Source organism: Carassius gibelio, chromosome A4, assembly GCF_023724105.1.
Source record: "Carassius gibelio isolate Cgi1373 ecotype wild population from Czech Republic chromosome A4, carGib1.2-hapl.c, whole genome shotgun sequence".
NCBI classification, from domain to species: Eukaryota; Metazoa; Chordata; class Actinopteri; order Cypriniformes; family Cyprinidae; genus Carassius; species Carassius gibelio.
Genome location: NC_068374.1, coordinates 32,124,315 through 32,150,771, shown reverse-complemented (window position 1 = coordinate 32,150,771; position 26,457 = coordinate 32,124,315). Strand labels below are relative to the sequence as shown.

Here is a 26,457-nt window from a genome sequence, read left to right as displayed (position 1 = left end):
TCAGCTCCTTGTTAATTCAATCTTGAGGTAATCTGATGTTGATTTTGTCAACTTTAATTACAGCTTCTAGGAACACTTCACGTTGCCTGCCTCTACTTCAAATTGATATTATGAATATGCAAATGGGCCAGTAATTTGCAGAGAAGTGGGTATTTCAGCTGAGCACACACTAGACAGGTCAATACCACTGACACTCTGTGTGTGTGTGTGTTTTTTCCCCCTTTCATGCTCTTCAGAGGTGCTAGACGAACTGTATTTATCTTTCATCACGGCTTTGTGGATCATGAAAAATGTATATCTGAGAGACGCTACATGGTTCATCAACAACAATGAATGGTGTAGTGGATAGAATCCGCCGGGTTGATGTCACCTTTTGCAGTGTTTGATATTTGAGTGTGCTGGAGTTGAAGAGGAGGAAGAAGGATGGGGGGAAAAAACACTAATTTTGCTTCTCTTTTTCTATTTTCTTTTCTTTGCAGGCCCTACAAGCAGCAAGGCAATTACTCCTACAGCAACCAGGCAGTGGCCTGAAATCTCCAAAGAACAACGACAAACAGCGTCCGTTGCAGGTGAGCAGTTCCTCGCTAATCTCTTAAGTCCATCCATAATACATGGCGCTCTGGAAAAGATTTCCTCTGTTCCAGCTACTCTGTTTGATTTGGCAATGTAATTCTGGAGCTTTCAGTAAAATTTCTTCCTGTAAGGTCTGCCCTTCTTCAAAAGAAACAAACAAAATACCTCACACCTGAAACCTTTCTGTTGTCTGCAGCTACATTACCTCCCCTCCTCTGTTGGGCAACCTTGAAATATCTGCTGTGAAAAGTTATTGACATATTAAAAGGAATATTCCGGGCTCAATTGACAGCATTTGTTTCATAATGTTCATTAACACAAAAAATATTATTGACTCGTTCCTTGTTGTCTTTAAAAAAGCAAAAATCAAGGTTGCAGTGAGGCACTTACTATACTAACATTGTTAACGTTTTGTAGTGAAACAATGAGTTTAAAAATTTATGGATTGGGTCCCATTCTGCAAAGTCCTCTTTTGTGGTAATTAACATTGTTAACAAAGAATAAAAAGTTTTTGGAAACTTTCAATTGAATTATTTTCAATACACTGCTACAAAAACCAAATAGCAGCTCTTCCTGGCTTCTTTTAGCATTGCGTATTCTAACTAGCTGTCATTTGTACCCCTCCAAGATAATTTGCCATTATTGATTCCAGCTGCGCCGCATTGCTATTGTCAGTGATTTGGTAAAGGTCACAGCAGCATTGCATGTCGCATTGCCTATTACCAGACCTGTTTACTTACCCGCTGAGTGCTGATGTGTTATTTCTCTCACATCCCCACAATACAAACGTGCCGCCTCAAATTATGTAAACGCTTGACATCTACCACGCTCTGTATTTTTAGGTTTAATTTAAGTGTGAGAGAGAGCGTGCCCTCCTCCCTGCTAATAAGTGCTATCAGCTAGTGGTGGTTTACTTCATTAGTACCCCGTGCATTTAATTAAAGGTAAGGAAAATTGGCACTAACCCTTGTCGTTAATATTTTCACAGAGTTTAACAATGGCGACACCTTCTCCAAGAGTCACACCCTTGAGTATCTAATTATGCAGAAGTTAAAGATTTGGTTCCTTTCGCTTTTAATATATTCAGGCTGGTTTGAGCAAATAAGGCTTGGGATATTTGGTAAATCAAAGTTTTTTTCCTTTTGTTTTATTATTTTTCAGCTTCCGTGCAAAGATATTAGTTGTAAAGCAATGCCTAGGTGGATGCACTTTCATGTATCTATTGTAGTTTCTCAGCCGTCTGTATACTCAGGGAATGGATTCCCGGCACACAGCGTGACTGCAAATTGCCCTGTGATACTTCATGAGGAAGCCGAGTGATATTGGATGAGGAAGGTCTGTGATAACTGGTAGCCCATGACTGAGCCCCTGACTCTAATAACACCAGAGGATAGTAAATATTGAATATTTACATTTGCTTATGCCATCCTTGCCTCATGTTAACCATATGAATCAATATGAATCAGGGCTTGTTGAGGTCTGTCTTCAGGCTGTAGTTAATCAATGCTTACAAACCTTTTCTTTATTAACTTATTTGGTGCTGTTTTAACTGTCTAAATGTCTAGTTATCCGTTTTCCCAAAAACAACATTTAAGGGAATGTTTTATGTTCAGGTACCCAATTAAGCTCAATAAACAACATGTTGATTACCATTAAAAAAAAAATGTATATTTACTTTTTTTCTTATGTGGTGTGGTACATACAATGGAAATGAATGGGGCCAATTTCTGAAAGCAGAAGTGTGATGCTGATAATTTAGTAAAAGCAAATCTGAATTATTTGTGTATTATTTGCGCTCTAAATTCTAAAGCTCTAAATCATTTTTAAAGTCGTTTTAGGATTTATGGAGGTTCATTGTCATAGCAGCAGTTGTTAAATATGATATAATTTTACACAGGTTAGAAAACAGATTTTCACATCAAAATCATGTTTAACACACGTTGGTGTCTTGTGGCCATACTATATTGAAACTAACTTTTACAGTTTGGGTCCATTCTCCTCCAATGGAATATTCCTTTAAATACATTTTTTCTTTGGTCCCTACTCTTTTAAACACTTAAAAAAACTCAGTTCAGATCATGTGCATGTACTTAAATGTGCCAAGTAATTAGCATTTTGAAAAATGACTTATTTACATAAAGTAAATGCTTGCTCGTTCCCTGACACTGATGTATCCGCCCCGTTTCCCTGTCCAAGAAAGGCAGGGAAAGTGATCCATAGATCATGGCGTATAAATTATTTACAGCACGTGCATATAAGTGCTGGAGCTCTCGGTTTTAATTACTTGTATTAGTGTCTAAAGCCTGTCGGCTGACTAATTCTATCCAGCGCTTCATCTCGCGCTTTTGACGTGCTCAGAAGCCGCTTTTCCACATTTGCGTAATGTGACAGGTCTATTATTACCCCTTAAGCCCAGAGGAGAAGTCAATAAACACCTATTTCTTTCCCGTAAATCCTTGTGCCTTCTCAATGCTGCTTACAAGGATTTCCCAAGGCACACAACAGTCCTCTTGCGTCGTAGTGCCTCTCCCTCTGAGTGGCAATATCTCCTGTGTGTTTTATTCACTGACATTTAAAGCACAAATAAAAGGCGAGAGGACGAAAGGGAAGGGGGATTACAGAAAGCTTGTGCAACTGGCAATTGTGTCTCCTGTCCTCCCAATCAGCCCTGCTGCCATTCTCCAATGATATGCTACGTGCTGGTTTGTTTGTTTGGCTCTGTGTGCCACCCAGGCGTCTCATCCTGATGGCAGAATGGGCATTTAACACTGTGATAACACATGTTAGCGATACTGAATACTGACGAAACGGCGGTTAGAAGCTAACAGGAGGATGCTGAACAAACTGAGGCACGTGGGTGTTGCAACGGGCTGTTGTGGTGATAATAGTCTAGGTGTCAGGAAGGTGTTTAAAGAGGTAGAGTTGATCTCTGACCTTTTGGCGGTGTGGACTTAGAGAGCGATATCTCAGCATTAACAAGGTGAAACAACCAAACAAAGCAATTTAGCATGCAACTACGGTACACTCTACAGTGGAAGCGTTGGCAACAGAAACATATGGTCAATATGACCTTTTCTTGTTCATTTTAAACCCAACACACTTTAATTTAACGTTTTTTTTTACAATGACACATCATTCCGGAGGCTTCCTCGTTCCTGCATTTGGGAAGGACGTTTGTGAGCGGCTCGTTGCTCATGTGCATTCTAAGATGAGAGTGAAGTAGCAGATAGCTCAACCCAATCACTTCCTGAGCAGTGAGCCATCCTCCAAGTGTCGCCGATTTAAAGGTCAGCGACGCACAGCTCATCTGAGCATCAGACTCCTGCGCCATGTTCCTTAAAATTCATCTACTCAGAACGCCAACTGGAACCGTGCACAAAGCCAGCAGAATTTTTAAAAGGAAACTAGTGCCCTCATATTATCATTGATTTTTTTTCAACTGTAGAGTTGTGCACCATTCAGATTAGAATTTGGAATGCCTTTTAAATTCCATTTCAGTTGATTGGAAATTAATTTAAATGGAGCTCACGAAAATAATGCAGAATTACTATTTGAATGTAAGGAAGTAGTATTCAAATAAATTGTCATTCAAAGAAGTTAATAAAACTAACTCAACTAGTGTAATGCGGGGAGCAATGGGTGGCAGGAAAGAGAATATGTACATCCAACAACTAACCAAATATAGGAAACACAAGGGAAATCTATACAGGCTATGTTGATGAGGGTAACAAGTAGGGCTGGGCGATGTATCTAAAGATATGATCATGGGCATCTAGTCAGTAAATCTGGTTCCGTGATACGCAATATCGTGTTCAGTATCGCCTTTGATGAGTACGGAATATCGATTGTCCGTGATCTATGGATCTGTCTATTAACCCTTGTGCACTGTTCGATTTCTGTGTACACCCTTTATGGAGCGGGTCAAATTGACCCTAATTGGATTCAATACAATTCTTCAAAAATCACACTATGAAAAACAACAAAGATTAAGGTACAAACTGTAAACTTTTATTATCAACATTTGTCAAATATTCCCCCAAAAATATATCTGAGGGTATAATTTAATGAAAATGTTTTTAACCATTTTTTGAAAACTGTTTTGTTTTGACAAAATTTGAAAATAAACAGTATGCTAACTTGTTTTGCATTTAATTTTTTTTTACTTTTTTTCCTTCTTAGAACATCATAACTGAACAATTAAATGTAGCTGTATAATGAAAATATTTACTTTTCTGATGTTGGCTGTTTTGTAAACTCATTTCATAGTCAAGAATTTACTACTGACATGAGTGCACAGCAAGTGTGTGCTTTTGGCATGTGAATTTCTTCACACACATGGTGCTGGTTTTTCTGTCGTGCTTGGATGGGCACAGCTCACATCTCTTCCATTTTTTCCTATCATCTGTGTTCACTCCTTTATTTTCTGTGGGTCTGACTCCAGATGCATGTTTCTGCCCTCCATGTTCAGAATCTCTCTGGGTAGCTCAGGTTTGTCATTTGTAATTTGCCATTAATTTTAAACACCATGATTTTGCTTTTTTGAAGAGTGTTTGGTTAGGGTTAGAGCACTTTTAGAGACACTTACACTTTAGAACTGGAGTTGATGCCTGACATATATGAAATAAATGTTTTTATTTTGTGTCTGTACAGTTTCTTTTGAATAGCTGCCTATGAGGGTCAAATTGACCTGCGAACATCACAAACGTAATAGTAATTTTGCTTGTATATGTAAAAAAAAAAAAAAAAAACAGCATGTTGAAACTTTGCATGCATGTCCATGATGATAAATGAGAAAGTCACAATATATCAAGAAAAGAAAAAAGGTTTAATATTATTTCCGGTAGCTTGAACAAATAAATGATAGGTAATTTTTACTATCTGTGGCTGACAAAATATTTTTCTATATTGAAATAAGTGTGAAAATCCTAATTTTATAGCTTCATTAAGTAGTAAAAAAATTAAATAACAAGATATAACCAAGAAATTGTATTATTTTGTGTCAGTACAGTTGCCTTAGAGCGTTAAAATATGCGGGTCAAATTGACCCATGAACATCACGAACGTAACAGTAATTTTGTTTGTATATGTCAAAAAACACCAGCTTGTTGAAACTCTGCATGCATGTTCATGATGATAAATGAGAAAAAGTAAAGATAGGTTAACCAGTATTTCCAACAACTAGAAAATCGAAACGGCTCAAATTGACCCGCAACATAACACAAGGGTTAAATGCCACTCCATGTAAAAACAGGTGATGGCGATTTAGCGGTAATCAGAAAACTGAAAACGCAAGTTTTGGCAAGAAAAACTTTGAATGTTAGCTTGATAAAGTCTTTTTTGGACATTTTGGTAAAAGTTAAAAAACATTGAAGTTGGATTATAGGCCTTGTAGGTAAAAGTTTGTGTTTAGATTGCCATGAAAGCACATCTTGTGCATTCCAAGTAAAATCCCATTTCAGCTATCTGTGAGGTGTGATCAATACAATTCAAATTCCAACAAAGTTTGGCCACTCCAAAAAGATGAAGGAAGGAAAATCCTTTGGTAACCAGGAAGACATCCTACTTTACAGCCAGTAACCCGAGCTAGTGGGCAGTGTGTGTAAATTACAAGGGATTCGGTTTGCAGTGGCTCACATTGCAATGCAAAGGAGGTTGAAGCATAACCCTTAGGCAAGAGCCAGTGGAATGGTGTGAGTGGGGGGAAATAGTGCCATGGCACTACTTTGATGTAGAAGCAACAACTGTACCTTCTGACAGAAGATGCATGAGAGTAATAAACCAGTTCCAGCAGCCCTTACCCATGCAGTCTTATTACTCTGGCCAGAGTGTTAATTGGATCCTAACTGGCAGATCTGATACATGTAGCCCAGTGGTGGGAAGTGTTTCCAAGTCATGAGCTATAATTCAGAGAGCTGCTTGAAGCTTGTAATTTACTGTGTGTCACTTGACGAGGAGAGCGATCCAACAGACTCCCTATTACCTGCGACATCACAAAGCTTTCAGGAGAGCGAAGAGGAGGGGGCCTCATGTGGAGTGAGCACGAGAGACAGATTTCCCTCTTAATGCCACACGATGTGCCACTTCAGATATGGTAACTAACATATTTGAGGGAAACAAACGAAGACAACTTTCAGACTTGAGTAGACTTCATTCTTATCTTAAGAACTCTTTAAGATCACATTTGGTGGATATTTTTTTTCTTCAATAGCAGTCTTTTGGACCCCATTATGCATTTCAGAATCTTTTCTTTGAATGGTTTTGTAGCATGATCTCAACTATTCCTCATGTAGTTTCCTATGGAAAGCACAGTAGGCTTAGCTTCCTGTAGTACACCTTTGATCCCTCCCTTCATTGACAAAAAAGAAAGTGTGGTTATCAAAATCTATGTGGAAGGTCCATTGTATCCCTGTTATCATAATTCGAAGTGCATTACACTTCCCAAACTGTTTTGCTCACCTGTAAAATAAATTGATTTGGGTAAACATTCCTGTAATCTACTTAAACCCGATCCGCATTGATCTTACAATCCAAACGATCACTGTGCGAGTGTGTGTATGTACAGTATGTTAAAGTGTTTCAGGTTTAGATTAGTGCAAGTATGTGTTTATGTTGCCTCTCAAATCAATGAGCGTGTGTATTGGTGGTCCCCAAATAAAGCAACTCCATCAATAAACCCTTGACTGTGAAACCATTAATTACTGACTAAATTAGCAATCCTAGTTTTACCAAGGTAGAAAGGTCAGAATCTTTTCCAAAGTCCATTCCTTAAGAATGAGATACTGATAATTGGTGGAACAATAAGAGTCTGTTTCTTTCTTCCTACCTCTCTCTTTCTCCAACTAAAAAAGGACTTACCACTTAATGAACATGCTGTCCCTTTCTGCTAAAGTAATTGCCATTGACATCACACCCAAAGCTGTCATTAAGAACACTTCACCATATGCAAACCTTAAAGTGCAGGTCATATGATAATTTAAAGTATCCTAATATTGCGTTGAGTCCTCTAATATTGAGTCCTCTGCAACATATGGTATTTTACAACCGGTTTAAATGCATCTAAGGTCAGAAAACATTGGAATTTTCCCAGAATATACATTTAATATAGAGTCATTTGCCAATGATTAGTAAATGATTCGTTCCGAGCCAATTTCAGTGCAACCCTGTCCCTTCCACAAGCCTACTCTGGCTTTGAGTCATTGAGCCAGTTATCCAGCACTACCATTGACAAAGCACCTTTACATAAAACAATATACTGCTCCAGTCCATTCTTTTAATATGTTTATAAATATTTATATTTTTTATTTGACAATCGATACATTATCGCCAAACTAAATATTGCAATATTCACATGTATCAATATTTTTTTACACCTCTAGTTGTTGGAATTACACCAATGGGACATTTTACGTGTTTTCAGGTATTGCAAGAAGGGTCAAGTCTTGCGTTTTTCGTTTTTATGATGTGGAGTTGACCGGCGAGACCCGTTTTGGCATAGCGAGAGCCCTGTAATGATTTGCTCATTCTTCAGGAGGACCACTGATGTTTTCTCATCACTGGCCAATTTAAAGATATTTGTTCTACTCTCTCTCAGGTGCTGAGCCTTGTGGCGCTAAAGAGCAGGTCAATGGAGATCATCTTGTATTTGTAGTTTTCCAATAGAAATCAAAGCTTCATGGATTGCCATATTTGGACGTGCTTGTTGTTTAAAAGGAGAGTGAGAAGAAAATGTTAGTTGATGGTCTGGAAGTAAATTTTCTCACAGCACAAGTGCTTCAAGTGCAGATGATTGAAGTTGATGCTTTGATTTGTGAAGAATGCCATTATCTGTGAAGTTTTCTAGCACTTGTTGGGTTGCATCATTGCCTTTCACAGTCATATTCTTCATCTGGTATCCTGCGAGGGAAAAGACAGATTGTCTGACTGTTTACAGCTCGACCCTTCGGGAAACGCTCATTAATTATGCCCCGTCCTGGTGAAATCATTTCGGGGAGAAGCAATTCAGATTCTGTTCCTTTCAATTCACTCAGCTTGTCAATCATCGCCCCCCGGCAGTATCCCGCGGAATGGAGGTGTTATATTCCACCAATTATCATGTCATACACTCGAAAATGTAAATGAACATGTGTGTAAAATTAAATTTATGGGTTGTCAGTGAAGAATAAGAACCAGGAGAGCAATTACTTATCTGCTCTCATCTTTCAAGCTCTGATACATCATGCAGAAAATGCTGGCATTAAATGCCGAAATTAGCATTATACACGACTTGGAAGTGAGTAGTCCAAAACTTCAACTTTGTTGTCTTTTTTTTTTTTTTGGAAAAGAGATGAAATGAAGATGTGTATCATCCGTCGATCTACTAAAAATGGAAAGGCTGAATGTAATCTCTTCATTTCACTTCTCAAATTTGAAAATTTAAGGTGAAAATAAAACATCAGATTACACACAGTCAGCTATGGTCGATAAATAAACTTAACGAATTGTTCTGAAATGTACATGTTCATTGTATTCACCGCAGCATGGTGTATGTGAGGTTATCATTCGTTATTCAGTCTGTATCTCATTTAAATATACAAATAATGGCATAATGAGAACATCTCCTCTTGTATTTTCATACTTTGGTCTTTATATTGTCATTTAGGCCGGCACAGAACCCTGGCTGAACCTGGGGGTAATTACACATCACAAATGTGTCTTAAGGTTTAATAACATTGAAGGTGTAAGCATACATTTGCATAATTACATTCAGCTGTTTAATTTCTGACTTTGTTCCTTTGAGGTTTTTTTTTCTTCCGATACCTCCTCCCTCGTCACAACTTTTCTACCCAAAGAGAGACAGACAAAGAAAGAAATTTATGAGAGTGTATTTGTGTGTGCACTTCCCTCTGTGCTGGTGCTCGTTGAGTTTTGGGGGCAGTCTAATGAAGAATGGTGCTTGGATTTGTTTGAATATGAATATGAGTGGGGATGGAGTGTGACCTTCAGCTTCGCTACTCAGTTCATCAGGATTAGTCAAGCTCGGCGCTCAGGAGCACTAATGCATAATGACTTCTAAAATGAAAAATGTGTAGTGACCATGCAAATGTCTCTGCTAATCAAAGAGGGGAACCTGAGCTGGGCCGAGCCAGGAGACTAAAACAAGGACGTGTCAAGGCCCTGAGAGCTCAGACGTACGGAAAGCAATCAAGCAGTCTTGATTAGCCGACGCGAGGAGTCGCTCAGATCCCTCGTGACGTCTAATGGAGCCTCGCGTTTTTTTCTGAAGCTCAGACACCACAACAATAGAGATGTTTACCTGTCATACCTCCGAAGGATCTTTTGCCTTGATGATAGACCGCATCTGTCGAAGCTGCTCTGTTGGACGATGCAACATTCAGCATGCTTCATAAAGTACAAAGAATGCCCTGAAGAGTCAGCTGTAGCGTCCAGGAAAAAAGAAGATAAAAAATGGTTTGTTTTTCTTAAAATGCATTTGTCTGGCAATTATTTGTATTCTGTTAACTTTTAGACACGAGCGAAGAATCAAGCCAAATTAATGTACATGTTGCATGTTTCCAGAAATTCCACTTGCTTTATTTCAATGCTGGGCTGCAAAAATATTTTCTTTTTGTTTTGTTTTTTTAACCGAAAAAGTTCTCTCGCACAGTTTGACAGCTGGTATTTTAATGATTCTTATCATTTAAAAAATGACATGAATTTTTAAAAATGACATCTCGTGGAAGACGTGTGCCTCTGGCTGCTTTCTTCCAAGCGTGCAACTTGGAAACTTCAATGCACAGCGAGAGGTAACTGGTAATTCCCCTCACCTCTGTAAAACAGAATACTTCACAGCAGCTCAGCTTCAATCAGGAGTTTCTCACAGACTTTTCAAAGCTTCATACCCTCAGCAGCCTGAATCCATGCTGCTTAGCTTAGCTGCTCCTCAACAGGCCATGTGTCCGCTTATGACCCACAGTCGGCTCTGGAGATGTGCATCTTTTTACCTGCCTTGTGTGGTGTAGAACTAGAAATTGCCTGAGGGAGTTGAAGGGTTCAGCTAATTAAGGTCCTCCACTATTTAAAGCGCAGTGCTTTTCCCATTGGGAGTGGCTGACGGAAAATATATAGAGTAAGAAAGTACACATGCACTGCCAAATGATTACATAAACTGCACTCGCACCATTTCCAGAAAGTTCGAGAAGCGCATGATTTTACAGTTGAAGAGTTTTCATGAAATGGTTAATGTGTCATTCTCTCCATCTTTATATCTCTTAGGTGCCAGTGTCTGTGGCAATGATGAGTCCACAGGTGATCACACCCCAACAGATGCAGCAAATCCTTCAACAGCAGGTGCTGTCCCCCCAACAGCTCCAAGCCCTCCTACAACAACAACAAGCAGTCATGCTTCAGCAGGTAAACACACATAAACACCTTCTTACTCACTGTCCCATATGCAGTCATGTTTTGAAATGATAGCATACAGATCCTCTCATCTGTCCTTGACATACTTAGATCAGAGAAACAAATATGGACAGTCATGCAAGTAGTTGTTTTCGATTGGGGATGTCATTTGGGGATAAATGTAGCACAGAAACAATAAAGTCAAATAGAGTTAGCTGTACCTGAACATCAACACTTTGGAAAAACACAAGCTTGATTTCACATGGTGTTTGGTTCATTAATGTATCCAAGCCTAATTGGCATTGCAAGATTAATTGCGTTTTTATTGTTGCAGCAATGGCTGATATAGTGAGCTTTAGCATAAATTAGGATTCTCTTCTGCATTCTTCACTCCTCCTTCAACTGGTTTTCTTTTTTATCATAATGGAGTAGTTTGACGATTGAGCAAGTTTGTTAAACTCTCAACATGTTAGCTAAAGTAGCTATAATAATCGTTAGACATTTGGGGATGCCATGTTTGTTTTTTGGACTTTTGTGACTAAAGGCCCTATCATACTCCCGGCGCAATGCGACGCAAGACGCAGCTCAAGTGTGTTTGCTAGTTTCAGTCCGGTGCCGTTTGCATTTTCAGCGCCACGTCGTTTAATTAGCAAATGCATTTGCACCCATTTGTGTGCCCATGGGCGTGCTGGTCTAAAAAAAGAGTTGTGTTCAGGTGCATTGCTGGCGCATTGCTTTTTTAAGGAGGTGAAAATGGACTGCGCCATAGACCAACTCAAACCTAGTCAAAAGTCAGTGGCGCATTATTTTTGTGTTATTTAAAGACCACGTTGGTAGAAAAATGCACCTCTGGGCAGGTCCACAGTGCGCGTTGACTTTGCTTATTACACACAGGGATGCGCATCACACAAGCATGCCAAATATTAAAAACAAAAGGATTACAGTGTAAAATAATATTATTGTGTAGGCTACATAAATATAAAAATGTAGTGATGGATAGTCATCATGTGTATTAGAATTAGGCTACCTATTTGCAATTCAGCCTATTACTACTTATGATGATGAATGAAATTGGCTAATTAATTGAACAATCGTGCCAATACAGACACATATACATTAACTGACTCATCGGACGGAGCTTTGGTGGATTCCTGCTTGTCCCGTAGATGATGTGCTCGCGTGCTTTAACTTCGCACACGAGCAGATTGGTTTCTTCGCTTGAGAAGCATTCAGCTTTTCCGCCAACAAAATCTGCCATTTAAATAGCGATCCGCCCTGGCGTGAGCGCATCTTGCCCTTAAAGGTAATGGGAGATGACACTCTGATTGGTTTATTGAACGTTACGACCATTACTTATTAAGAGAATAGGGACAACCCATTCCAACCCAGTCCATGGACTGTTTTTCCGTTGTTAAAATAGCAAAAGTGGATTTGGATGCGCTCTTCACTTTACATTTAGCTCATTAAAATAGGGCCCTATTAACCATCCTACAGTACACCAACAGTTTGCATGCTATTTAATGTGCAGCTGATCGAGCTGCGAGACCAGATAGCCGACCAGCTAATTTAACTAAAACCCATCTTGGAAAGGCTGGGAGCCCATCTTTAACAAGCTAAGAGGAAAAATAGCTCATACTTTGATTGTCTGTATGAGCACCACGTCTTATTGTAGCATGTGAGCATGTGAACTAGACCATGTCTCTGACAATAGTAGATTATATCTTCAAAAGTGATTTTAAAATCTCTCAGAGTGAGCTCTTCATTAAAAACATCTCCATTAACTCAGCCTTGATTATAATTAGGTCTGTATAAACGTGATGAGTGTCTTGTGCTGAAGACATCTCCCGCTGAACGAGACGGGAAAACTTGGCTCCTGTATTGCAACGATAAGCTACTGAGGACAGCACTCTGAGAAGAAGAGGAGAAGTGTGCTAAATGCATTAATTCACAATGATGAATCCTCTCCTTTGAGTGCATTACATTCATTTCAGAATTTCACTGCCTGTCAAGGCATCAGATAGGAAAAATATGTAGGCAGTAAGATTAATTGTTCCTCCAGCGGTAATGTGCAGCCGCATACAAGTCCATATGGTGACGCATGATGAGGGGAAGTGCTGGTCTCTTTGTCTCGACCGGAGAGAGATGTTATTTAGGATGTGACATGCAGAAGCACATCCAGGCATGTCATGCGGCCTCAGGAGCCCAGAGTCGGCTACGAATCTGTTTGTTTCTGTTGTAGCTCTGCTTTGAGGTACAGTCACACTTATGTGGGAGAAGGGAAATAGGCCAAAGTAATAGATACATTTTCAAGCCATATACAGCAGGCGGTTTGTTTTGTCACAGATGTAGCCTAGTGGTTACTACATTTGTTCCAAGCCATTTAAAACAACTACTTTCTTTTGTCGCAACTTTAGCCCAGCATTTAGCATGTTTGCTCTAAGAGTGTTTACACTGATTGCATTTGCTCTTAGTGGTTAGTGCAAATGCTCTTATGACTTGATAGGAAATATTTTGAACCCTTTAACAATTATTTTATTATCTGTTATAAACTAGCCTAGATGTTAGCACATTTGTTTTAAGTGTAGACACATTTGTATGGTTTGTTTCGTTCCACACATTGTAATTGTGCATGTCCATGTCTTTCCACAGCAACACCTGCAAGAGTTTTATAAGAAACAACAGGAACAACTCCATCTGCAGCTTTTGCAGCAACAGCATCCAGGAAAACAAGCGAAAGAGGTACAATAAACACACCAGTACACACATGTAAGAGGCAAAGTGATGGTTTCTCTTGCGTTCGCCAACCACAAGCGACTTTTAAATCAATCTGTGCTGTCATTACAAGAGGCTACGCTCCTTTACCACATAGAAAACTTTTTCTGAATGCTACTGAATGATGTAAAGCGCTAAAATTAGGCAGACAAGTGTCTCAACTCCATCCTTGTTGGCATTTCAGAGTTACGCAGACGTTAAAATGCCCATTTTAGCGTACCGCTCAGGGTCTGTTCATTAATGAACCACTGCAGCGGGTTTGGGCCGACGAGCAGAAAAGTTTGACAGCAGCGAAGTCATAAATCAAACTGACAGTCAGACCGTGGATCCGTCTGGCAGAGACCGAACGAGACAGAAAGGGGTTGCTGACATGCAGGAGCAGGCATCAAAAAGCAAAGTGCGCCAAAGAGAGGGTCGGCAATCCAAACAAAACGTGCAGAAGCAGTTAAATTGATTAGCTAGGTATCGTGGATGGGAAACATCCCCCGCCCCTTGCAGTCTCTTCAACTAGCACCTTCTACCATTGTCTCTCCTTAAGCAAGCCATTATGCAGGGCCTACAGAAAGCAGGGCTAACCTCCCGAAGGCTTTGTTTCTGTTTGGATTTGCGAATAGATTTTTTTTCAGGCCCCGGCATCAAATATGGAATAGAAATTGCTTCCTTATTTCTCACGAGACAGCGGGGCCAATCCGCACGGCTCACTCCATTATGCAGTCTGTTTTCCAGTGAGTGCATCACATGTTTTGCCTCTTTTTCTTGCTCTCTCATCCCTAAACTAAAGGAGTGAGGTCTTCCTCACCGTTCTTGACTGAAGGTCTTTCTTGGGAGTCTGTTCAGTCCTACCGCTAGGGTAATTCCAAGCAAAAATTGGAAGTTTAACTTCCCTCCTTTAATGGGGGTCTTTGCTTTCTTGTCACTGAGTAGGTTGTAATGTATTCTGACAGGAGAAGAGGAAAGGGAAAGTGGATAGGAGAGAGAGAGAGCTCAAGCTAACAGGGTCTCAGCAGAAACTAGCTCTCAGTTTCTAATGGACCTCTGGAGACTTTGTCCACAGAAGCAAACTTCAGTCATTTTTAAGGCAGACCTCCTTAAAAACAGCTAATAAATTGAGTCTGCACTACATGGAAATGCAACTACAACACCACTTTACATTTTCTAACAGCTAAGACTAAAGAATGTTGTCTTGTCATTTAAACACTTGCCAAATTAAACAAACATTGAGCCTTATTCATGAATCACTAACAGAATGAGTTTGCATAGATGACAATTTATGTAAAACTTTTATTACAAACTAGTATGACATAAAATTGTATGTTGGGCCCACTTGTGTGTAAAAGTGTAAACTATATTTACAATAATTTGTGCAATACTGGTTTTACGAACAATTTAATGAACAAATTTGATCTGCTGTTTTTTCCTAAATGAGGCCAAAATGTTCTTTGCTATTATTTGATTGGGACTCGCAAATTATTTATATTTCCCTTAGTTTAGTTATTGTTTTTTAACATTAATGTTTATATATTTAACATGTAACAGTTTGTATATTATGTTTTATATGTTTATATGTTTGTATTTTTAACATTAGTAAAATACTATGATTTTCAGTTCAATAAAAAAATTTTAATTAAGTGTTTTGTTTTTAGTTTTTTTTGTCATCTATAATATGATTATCAAGTTTAAATCAGCAAGAATTTATGCAAGAACTGTTTAATGAGTTTTACATGGGTGTTTTGTTCACTCTGATTTTGTGGGGGGGGGGATTAGAACATCGTTTACCTGGTTTTATAGATTTATTTTTACCCATGGAAAGATTTCAAGCATAGTTGCTGTGCTTTGATAACTGAAGTGCTGCATCAAACAATGCTGTGGTTTGCCGTCGCTGCTGCTGTTGTTGTTTTTGTTGTTGTCTTTGCCAGCTTATGTAAGAGGCTCGACTGGCAGTAAACAGGGCTCAGAGGGGATGGGGGATGGAGGTTGGGTGCTGTAAATCTCTCTCACCCTCCCTCCCTCCATCACCCCCTCCCTGTGGCCCAATAAGCTGTAATGGACCATTAGAAATGCAAGACAATTAACTACCAATGGCAGAAGGAGGGGGCTCCACACGCTCTCCCACCCACATCTCACACACAGTTTTCAGTCAATGCATGCAGGCGAAACGATGAGAACAATATGCCTAGGTTTCACTTGGGCCGCATTAATAACCAAACATACTTTCTCGTCCGTGTTAGTGTTTAGCATGTATACGCGCACTCACTCTTTCTCTCTCTCTCACTATAGCAACAGCAACAGCAGCAGCAGCAGCAGCAGCAGCAGTTGGCGGCACAGCAGTTGGTGTTTCAGCAGCAGCTCTTGCAAATGCAGCAACTGCAGCAGCAGCAGCACCTGCTCAACATGCAGAGGCAGGGCCTCCTCTCTCTGCCCCCTGGCCCGGGACAGCCCACCCTCCCCGGACAGACTCTGCCGCCAGGTAAAGCCCTCACGTGTTATCTGAGAGTGTGCGTGTGTGGCTGCGTCCTCTTTTAAACTCCCCTTTTTTTTCCCTAGTTCTCGTTCTCTCTTGCCTGTGTCTGTGTGCTTGTTGTTTTCCTCCCCCCCCCCCCCTCTCTCTCTCTCACTCTCTCTCCCTCCCCTCCTTGCCTGTTGTTGTTGTTTACGGGCTCACAGTGCGAGCTCAGAGCTCTGAGGAAGACGAGCTGTTGCCATTTGCTTTTTTCCTGGAACAAGCACCTGGTGCTACTGTGTTTATCGAAATGGAGCTGGATGACAATAGTTTGAAAATGGCTCTTAATTGGAATACAGCTGGGGCTACCAAAAGCGGAATATACGTTTTATCATCCAAGGGATTATACGATGATTTGATTCTGCACAAAGAGGCTTGTTTATGAATGCATAATCATGTGCAGATGAATTCCTGGTTGCTTTGCACCTTCGGATACCACGGAAACGAAGCAAGGGATGAGCGTCCAGGTCCATCTCGCACCAGTTTACCTCCAGATGCTTAAGTGTGATGCTCAAGTTTCGCTACAGAGCAGAGAAGGTTTACCTACCTTGTTAGAAAAGGGTAGACGGGAGCTCATAATGGGAGTTTCGTGAATGATTTTGTCTGTAAACCTGTTTATGACTTTCTTGCAGCTGGTCTGAGCCCTGTTGAACTCCAGCAACTTTGGAAAGACGTCACTGGTAACCACACCATGGAGGACAATGGGCTGAAACATAGTGGCCTGGACCTGAGCACCACCAACAACTCATCCACTACCTCCACCAACAACCCAAAAGCTTCTCCGCCCATCACTCATCATGGCATCTCCAACGGCCAGTCCCCGGTCCTCAACCACCGGAGAGAGAGGTACTCTAACACACACACATGCATGCTAAAGGTAATCTGAAGGGCACTGGTTTATTCTTCCACTCACCCGATCACCATTGGGTCCTTGACATCCGGCTGGATTTGCCAAGTACAGTCACTTTAGATAAAAGTGTCTTCTCTGTTGCACTCACATGCAAACTCTGAATCCCTTTTCAGACATATTCGATCACAAACCACCTAATAAAGGGTCCTGTGTGCACATTAACATAAAGACATGTTAACAAACACAAACCAAACAGCTGTTTAAACTACTTTTAATGTGCAAAAAAAAAGAAAGAAAAAAAAAAAGAACAGTTTATCGGTTTCTCCCCATTTGCAAAAGGAAAATGCTCCTTCCTGCAGGGAGAGGGCTGTGTGTATTTGTTTGTTTGCACATCAATAGTTTATTAATGTCTGGATAATGCATTAAAATTGAAATTAGATGAAACCCCCCTTGAGACAGCGCGTTATTGAACACAACGCCTTCCGGTATATCAAACGCATGGATGTGCAACTTTCAGTGGCAGGAACACACAGCTCACCTCACTGTACATTAAGTATTTAATATGTTGCTTTTCTTTTGAAATTGCTTTGCTGGCGTCCTTGTCATGTAAATAGAATACACTTTGCCAGTGTGGCATTTACTGAACATTTATACGTGTGTTTATATGCTCCATGGCTGCTTTAAGGCATAGATTCGCATATTTCTCCATGTATTATTCAGTCTGTAGCGGCCATATGTTAGTACATAGCAACAGCCGTTGACTTTACTGGGGGAGGATGTGTTGTGTAATAGGTTTTATGTATGTAGCGTCTTCACAGAAAGCCCTTTCTTGAGAGAGATATCTTTAGAGGCAGAGAAGGAAAAAAAAGACAGCGAGAGAGATGGAAATAATTGTAAGAAATAGGTTACACTCTCTTCTCGTGTGTTGGCGGAGTCTCTCGGGCCCACGGTCGTTCATAATCACGGGAGTGTGTTGTGTTGTCAGAGCCAGCTGCTTTCTATGATGTGCTGGATCGATAACAGCAAGGCAAAACAGCCGGTGAGGTTTGTGTGTGTGAGCGTGTACCGCACACAAACACGCCGTGCTAGTCTGCGTAGCCTCACATTGGCACATTAGCTCCTCAGCACCATTAGAAGTGGTGGTCGTAACTTACCGAAATGTCTTTTCACAACAGGTTGTGTCCTTAAAAATGCCCGTTCCATCGCAAATGAATCTCCTGGTGAAAATTAAAGCGCAGGGGCCAGTTTTCTGCTATTTACACAAGTTCTCCGTAATGGCTTTACAAGGCTAAAGTCTGTGGAAAAAATGTTGATGGGTGATTTTACTTGGCCGTGCCGTGTGTTTTTTAATACACCCATGTCTCCTCAGTAATACTCTGGATCAATAATCTCAAGGTGGCCTGATGTCGAGGGAGAGCATGTGTGTTTTCACCAAATTTGACCCAACTCTTGGTCCTAGTATACTGACAGGTACCACCACCATGTTTTTCACCTCGTTTTAATGCACATTATTTCTCTTTCAGTTCACTGCATGAAGAGACCGGAGCAGCGCAGTCCCTCTATGGTCACGGAGTGTGCAAGTGGCCAGGATGTGAAAGTGTTTGTGATGACTTCGGACAGTTTTTGAAGTAAGTGACCATAGAGACACCATAGTTGCATTTATATGCACTTAAAAAGTTTCAGTTGGCAGTAATTTATCTGTTTCCTTTGTATGTCTCTTTTTAATGCTTAGTTGTTACTTTACCCTCAAGTTACGAATTGTTTTTCTTTTCGATTTATAATGTTTTCAGACTTCAGTTCTTGCACCTAACTGTAAATCCACAAAATGGATGGTGAATCTCCTAATAGATTTCCCAAAGGCGCACACAAATGACCGTGCATCTCCACGGCTACATGAGTGGATGATGGGCTGGAGTTTAGAGGCAGAAGCTAATGGCAACCTGCGTAGCCGCGTGGTGTTGTCATGGCGTAGCTAACGGAGTGAAATGAACTCTTCATGCTCCATCAACAATTTAGTTAATTAGCTCATTTGTAATTGGTCGGCTTTGTTGCCGGGACGTGAGTGGGGGACATCAAAGAAGATGATGTTTACTGGGCTGGAGAGGAAAAAGCCTCACCATCAAAGAATGGAGAAAATTTGAATATTCTAATTAAATACGTAATTAACTGTGAAATAATAATCTGGTGCGTTTGGTGGGTGTAAATGTCCAGTCAATTCATAAAAATGGCCTTTGAGAGTGGTAACATTGTTCTGTTCTTTTATAAATGGAATCTAAATAGTCCATTACAATCAAGTCAAGAATTTAGCACCTTGAGTGTGTTACCATTTAACTAGTTGGTTATGACTGGCAACCAAAAGTATGCATATACCTCAAGCTACAGGGTTAATTAACCCTGTCTACTCCATTGGCGTTCGTTTATTACGTTCATTGCGGCACAGCATAAATCAGAGATCATATGATCATCAGAGGTTGAAAAAATCCTCCGCATCTGACAGCCTGTGCGGTAGGATGCCATTACAACAATCATCATCCAAATCTTCATCGAAATGGGGGCGAGACACCCTTGTTCATTCCCAGAGTCGGAGACGCCCGTACTGTAACTCCTACATGAAAACGCTCCCACAAAAGACAGCATGATCTGAGCTGGAGAGATGGCGGGTGGCGCCGTGCCTTGGAGGAGCGATTGTCGGTGTCAAAAAGAAGCTTTTAATGTTGTTCGGAGATGCCAGTCACTGCTGCGTATCATCCAGGTACACACGCTTAAAATGGTTTACATAAAATAGGTGTCAGATTCAAATGGCACCTTTGATGGGGAAGCAGGGGGTGGAGGGATTCACCCAAACTGCACAGGCTTGTAGCTTGCGGAGAAGAAAACAGCCACGGTTTTGTAATCTTTGTTGTGTTGCTGAGAAAGTTGTCAAGATCAGCATTTAAGCGTAGCTCTGCACTCTTTCATGCGCGGTGCACCTGGAGAGGGGTAGCCAAGAGGTGCCTAGCACATTATATTAGATCTGAAGTTCAAATAGATGTGCGTGCAAGCAAGCTGGTACACCTCGAGACGTGTGTATTAATGCAACAAAGCATGCGTCTTGAGGGTTTGATTCAGGGCAGCTTATTCGGGGGTTATGTGCAGCTAATAGAGGGGGATAATGAATTCATAGTGTTCTAATGTTGTTCTGCCACGCAGGCGATTTTGTTATTGTTTAAGCTCCAGATTGCTGCCCTAGTTCCCTTATTGATTTCCTCTCACATCTTTGAGAAGAGTCAGGATGAGTAGGGAGAGAAATATACAGACATACCCGCTGGCCTGTAATAAAGATTGACGTGCTGTCAACACTGTAGTGTCTTTCCCATGTGGACACAATATGAGCTTTTGTATCTCAGTAAACAAACTCTTGCCCATTGTAATGGGGTTTCTGCAGGGGAATGAATCATCCTTTTCACCTATTTAACATTTAATAATAGTGAAGCAACCTGCCGAGCTTCTGCCACTTAGAGTGCTGTTTCTTAAACTGGGCGCTAATGAAAGCCAATAGGAAGTCCCAGGTTTGATTAATCAATCAAATGACCAGTTGATGGTGATGAGTTCTTTAGAAATTGCGAGTCCTTTGAGAATTAGCTAAATTATTTGATTGGTCCATGTTGGCTGGAAAGGCCTAAGTATATACCAACTCAGCTGATTTCATTCTATCTGTGGTTTTTGATGCACTTCTCAGTCCGTTGCGTACCTGTCCGTCTGAGCCCTCATTCCCCATCTCAAAACAAAAATCAATATGCCTATAAAGTGACCCATAAATTACAGGCGGCTCCAGAGATGTTTGCTCAGAGCGAGCGAGCAGCCGGTCTCATTCTGCTCTCACCTCTCTGTTTGAACTAAACCCAGCGCCACAGGCTCATTAAGAGATATTGGTGACTGCATCTAACCCCACCCCAGCCCCCTGCTTTTATCAATGCATAGTCAAACATCTACTGCCTGAATATTTCATAGCCGTGCAGTAATCTTAATGTAATCACCAGCACTAACTAGCTCTCGCTATCGTTGGCACTCGCTAAAGACTGTTGTGTGTTGTATTTCATTCTGCTGGTTATTAACAAAGGTAATTGTTACTTAATTTCTCACAGTTGCTACTTAGTATCTCACAGTTGTGACTCTACAACAGTTTATTTCTTATAATAATTGTAACTAGATCTTACAACTGTGACTTTATTTCCCAATTTAATTACTTTTTCACATTTTCAACTTCTTACAATTATGACTGTATCACAATTCAAATTTTATAGGTCACAGGGCTGTTTAAAAAATCATTTTATTTTCTCCACATAATTGTGACATATCTTTCAATTGTGACTTGGTGTTTCACAACTGCGACTTTGTATCTCACAATTGCGACTTCATGTCTCAGACTTGTGACATTCTCATAACTGTGCTTATATTACTCAGTTATTACACTTTCTGACAATTACATTCATTTTATTTGCTCTTGGAGAAGAAAACTGGCTTCCATTTAAAATTGGAAAAACCTCACATTCCTAAAAGAAACAAGGAAACAGGATTAAGATCTAGATGGTGCCTAATGAGAAATGGTGCGTGCTAGATAAGATGTGTTATTTAGCGAGCTACCTGAACTAGCCAGTCGTGGCTTTTGAAGCAGCTGTAATTTATGACATCAACCATACATCAAGTGCGTAAGATAGCATTATGGGCATTGAAATGAAAAGGGTATTTGCAGCATTAGTTCCCTGTGAGGGACCTGATTAAATGATTAATGAAATGCCCCTTTGCATGCACATTTTGAAACAGCAATTAGGCACGGGGCTGGAGAAAGGCTCCGATTCTCCAGTCATCCTATGCGTTTTTTTTCCTGTTCAGTGCTATCTCACTCTTGATTTATAATGGAGAATATCTGAGCATTAGACCTGAAACGGTTACAATAGCAAAAGCGGGTGTGATGGAATGAAATAATTTTAAATGGGCATGGGCGTAATTGAAAGGTAGCGGCGGCCATTGTGTTCTCAAATGTCCTCTCTTTGATTGGTGTGTCTGAGGAGGATTATGAATATGTTGTTATTTTGTGTTTTGCACATAAACAATAGCTTGCACTATGAATAGAGAATGAATAGAGAAAATGCTTAGTAGTGTTAAAACTAGCTCTGTGTGTGTGTGTTTGCGTGTGAGTGTGTGTGTGCGACTGTGTGTGTGCGACTGTGTGTGCAATTGAAGCTCACTCTAATGCACTGGAGGTTGTACTGTAAATGATCATTGAAGGGTCTGCAAGCTAACCTATAATTACAGGAAAGAGAGTGGCAGCATTGGCATTTCACAAGCATGTCTTCTAAAAGAGCGCTTTGTGGGTTTGTCACCAGTGATAATTTAGATAGAGGCTCATTACCGAACATCACAACACTTTTAAAAACCTTTTCGCCTTCGTGCGTTTGCCGGGAATAAAGGTCTATTTTAATGGCGGGCTTCTTTTGTGTCCTGCAGACAAAATCCAATCAAGGAAAACTGCCATTGACTGCTCCTGCAGTCTGAAGTGTTTTTTTTCTTTCTGCTAATATTCTAATGAAAGGATGAGTAGATACATTTAATATGTCGGCGGAATAATGCACTCTTCGTAGAAGGCACTTTTTAAACGTTACTTGAGTTAAATTACATTTATTGTATTTATTTCTTGATAAATGTAGAAGACAAAACCTCTGCGCAAGGCCTTTTGTACTCTAACATCCCTCATAAGCCGTTGTGTTCTGAGTGCTGCCTCTCATTCGCATGACAGTCGCTCTATTGTGATGTTAAACACCGGCTTTCAGAGAGCGTGGGACAAGCTTGCTAGATGGCGGCGGTTTGTTAAAAGCTAATGGGATGGATGTCCTGTAATCCAGAAATCATATTCATCAGCAACAGTGGTAGTTGATCAACAGCAACGGTCTATTATTGGTTCAGTCTCTCTGTGTGTGTGTGTGTGTGCGCGTGTGTGTGAGGGGTTGGTTTCTCATCCGTTTCTCCTGTTTACCCACAGGCACCTTAACAGTGAACACGCTCTGGATGACAGGAGTACTGCTCAGTGCAGAGTACAGATGCAGGTGGTACAACAGCTCGAGATACAGGTACAGTAGACACAACAATACAACATATATGCATTTAAAGAAACAGTTCACCCAAAAATTACAATTCTGGCATTATGTGATTCAGGTGTGCATGACTGACTTCTGTGGAACACAAAAGAAAGTGTTTGAAAAATGTATTGACGCTTTGGTGTCCGTACAAAAAAAGTCAGTTAAGATCAGTTAGTTTGGAACAAGAACATCATACAGGTTTAGAATTATATGAGGGTGAGTTAATGACAGAATTGACGTTTTTGAGTGAGCTTTAGAGCAACATGAAATGAAATTCGAAAAGCATGTGTGATTTGTAGACTGATTTCTCAACACAGTGAAAGTAATGTTGCATTATTGAAATATTAAACCAACCTGACTTACCTAGTTTGTGTACTAACTATACTTGAAACTTTACAATGTGCCTGGAAAATGTTGTTCATTATGACAAATTTCTTGTGATGTTTGTCATTTGGATAAAAAACATCTGCTGAATGAATAAATGTAAGGATTGGCAGGCTGCAAACGGGACTATCTGCTTATCCTGTGGCAGATAGTAAAAGTGTTTGAAAACAATCATTATTTAGATTTTAGTCCTTAGTTTAGAGCAAGACCGGCTTTAATGCATTAGGACTTGATTTGATTGTAAAAAGTAGGTGTTCAGTTCATGTTTCGCTTGATTTTGAATTAATGTTGTCTTTAAAACACACTTGTTCAACTTTAAATGGTTTTTTGCAGCATAACACCAAACATTTTGTTAATTAGCTTGTTGCCATAAAAAACTTGCAGCGTATTAACTTGCAAAAGGGACACCATGAGCAAATCCATCCCAATAAAGGTGAAAACCATCACATGCCTTTATAATTGAATCATGGTTTGTGCTTATTTTCTATCCCGTCCAATTAATATGTGTGCATCTGGGCTGGACTGTGTTAATTAAATACACTTTGCACCTGAAGGAACCTCTAAAGAGAGCCACTATTTTCAGTAGCTGGAGCATGACCTTATTAAGGTGTCACGCTGGCGAGATAATGAGAGCAGTGATTGAGGGATGCTATTACTCAGCACTGCGGCCATCTCTCCCAACAGTTAACACTCTGTCCTTTGCCTCACACCTTCCTGTGCATCATGGGATGTGGCACACGGGGTTAAAATCCATCTTTCTTCTGTTAATTTCAAATAAATAAGCAGTTTCACTTGCAGAATAAGTGCGGCCTCTAGTTATTTTTTATCTAAATCTAGAGGTTCCCTTGCATTTACAAACATAAAGAGCTGCATTGCCTTTGTGGTGTGGATTGCTTTCTGACCATGGCTCCTCTAAGCCTTTGTGATGCCAATCTGAATGCAAGCCAAGCGTTCCCCTCAACCTTTAAAGGTTTTTACGCTCGGCGAAACCCTCCCTTGTTGGGCTCTTGAAACAGAACAATGAATAATTCTTGTTTATATGTAAAATAACAGATGGACATCACGATTTATTCCTTGACTTGTTCTCTTGTTCGCTGATACAACAAAGCTCTCGTGCTTACACTGTGACCAATTACAGCAGAGCTGCTGTTTTCTGTCCTTCTGGGCTTTTTTTTCCCCACTCTTTTTGGCAATTTTTTTTTTCGTCCTCCGTCAGTGGTAATGAGGCCCGGTTCAGAACTCGAATGCCAGCTCACCGGCAGAGTTCAAGGTGGTGCGCCATGCAGGCCAGTCCCTGTCATTCACTGTGAGTTAGATTGATGATAACAGATCGCCGGGGCACTAACTGGACCTCGGAGGACCTGGGAGGAGGCAGGGAGGCGGGACCGACTGGCACTCTGTTTGCAGGACCCCTTCACCTCTCGGCAGCTGCTAGATCCAGTCCAGCCCTAACAGTGTCCACAGGACTTTGAGTCGCCCACTAGGACCCTCTAATTTATGGCCTGAATAGCTTGTTATTGTCAGAGCTCTGCTGACCCAAATTCTGGTATTGACAAAAAGATGAAGTGCTATTTGTTTTCTGTGACCTCCGAGCACCACCTTCAGCTCTCCATCACCGCACCATGAGAAATGGTTCTCTTATCTTTGCTTTAATCTGCCTCTCTCTCGCTCTCAGTGGTTCTCAACTGGTTTTGCTTCAGAAATCAGACATAATAGTGGATCACTTTGCAGTAAGGTTGTATACATAAATTACCGAAATATACCTAAAAACATGACCAAATTCAACATTTGTTTAAATGCATAAAAACAGACAAATTTTACCAACTGACCAACTAAAATGTTGTATTTTACCAATTTTCCTTTTTCAGTTCATTTTTCCTGTCCTTTTTGAAAGTTAATAAGCCTGTTTATTGTTCGATCCTAACTCAACTCAAGTGTATGGTTAATTGCATTTTTTATTTGCATTTAGCATTGCTGCTTTGCAGCTGTCTATGGCCCCATTGGAAAAGCACTCTGGCTTGTTTTTGGATCATGACCCGCCAGTGGAGAACCACTGCTTTATGTCTATCTTTTAGGCAAACTTAAGGAAGTCGGTCTGGCCATATGCGGGATTTATTACAAGCGAACAAGCTTGATAACAAGATGTATTACTGTGGAAGTCTGGGGAAAATCACTCATTTCTAAAACCGGTCTGTTTTCTTTTTTCTCTCTCTCTCCCCCTCTTTCCGCTAACAGCTTTCTAAAGAGCGTGAGCGTCTTCAGGCGATGATGGCACACTTGCACATGAGGCCTTCAGAACCCAAACCATCACCAAAACCGGTGAGTGCATATTGGTACGCATACAGTAAACAGGACATGGATGGTAAATGAACTCTCTAAAGGATGAGAAGAGAATGGGATTTGTAATGCCTGCTTTCTTGGGACCCTACCAGGACCGAGAGAACATTAAATCATATACCCGATCTCAGCCAAAAACACAGAGCAATTACGCTCTGATGGCTTTAGCACGGCAAACAATCTGTTGGCCAGTAAAAGATGTTTCGCACCGTGCACTTAAAGAAGGGGGAAGACGTTTGGTTTAAAAAAAAAATGTTTGAAATAATAGATGGAAAATGGGAGAAGATGATCTGTGAAGAAATAACCCGTAATCTGTAAACATTCAGAGATGTAGCTGTGTATTTGGAGAAAAATGGATCAATATATGAAAATGGCCATCAAAAAAAATCCCAAAGACATTCTTAACCATTAATCAGATACAAAATACATAGTTGTTGTGCTGGAAATTAAAGTGTTTACAAAAGAGAGTAGACTGTAATAAATATTATTTATTGGAATTATTTATTAGCTATTAAAAATTTTGCGGGGGTAAGCATTGTTAGCGTGTT

The 26,457-nt window shown here is 40.4% G+C and overlaps 1 protein-coding gene across 5 annotated transcripts in view; it reads left to right on the top strand.

The window, feature by feature from the left end:
* The window catches only part of LOC127977475 (forkhead box protein P2), a 98,966-nt gene that overhangs the window by 58,046 nt on the left and 14,463 nt on the right, over nucleotides 1-26,457 (top strand). For 3 of the 5 annotated variants that reach the window (XM_052582348.1, XM_052582380.1, XM_052582358.1), the window contains 8 exons: nucleotides 480-569; nucleotides 10,825-10,962; nucleotides 13,600-13,689; nucleotides 16,000-16,189; nucleotides 16,855-17,068; nucleotides 18,596-18,700; nucleotides 23,092-23,179; nucleotides 25,808-25,891. In XM_052582348.1, coding sequence (XP_052438308.1) covers nucleotides 480-569; nucleotides 10,825-10,962; nucleotides 13,600-13,689; nucleotides 16,000-16,189; nucleotides 16,855-17,068; nucleotides 18,596-18,700; nucleotides 23,092-23,179; nucleotides 25,808-25,891 — 999 coding nt within the window. The remainder of the gene's footprint in view (nucleotides 1-479; nucleotides 570-10,824; nucleotides 10,963-13,599; nucleotides 13,690-15,999; nucleotides 16,190-16,854; nucleotides 17,069-18,595; nucleotides 18,701-23,091; nucleotides 23,180-25,807; nucleotides 25,892-26,457) is intronic. The other 2 variants (XM_052582374.1, XM_052582368.1) reach the window with 2 other exon arrangements.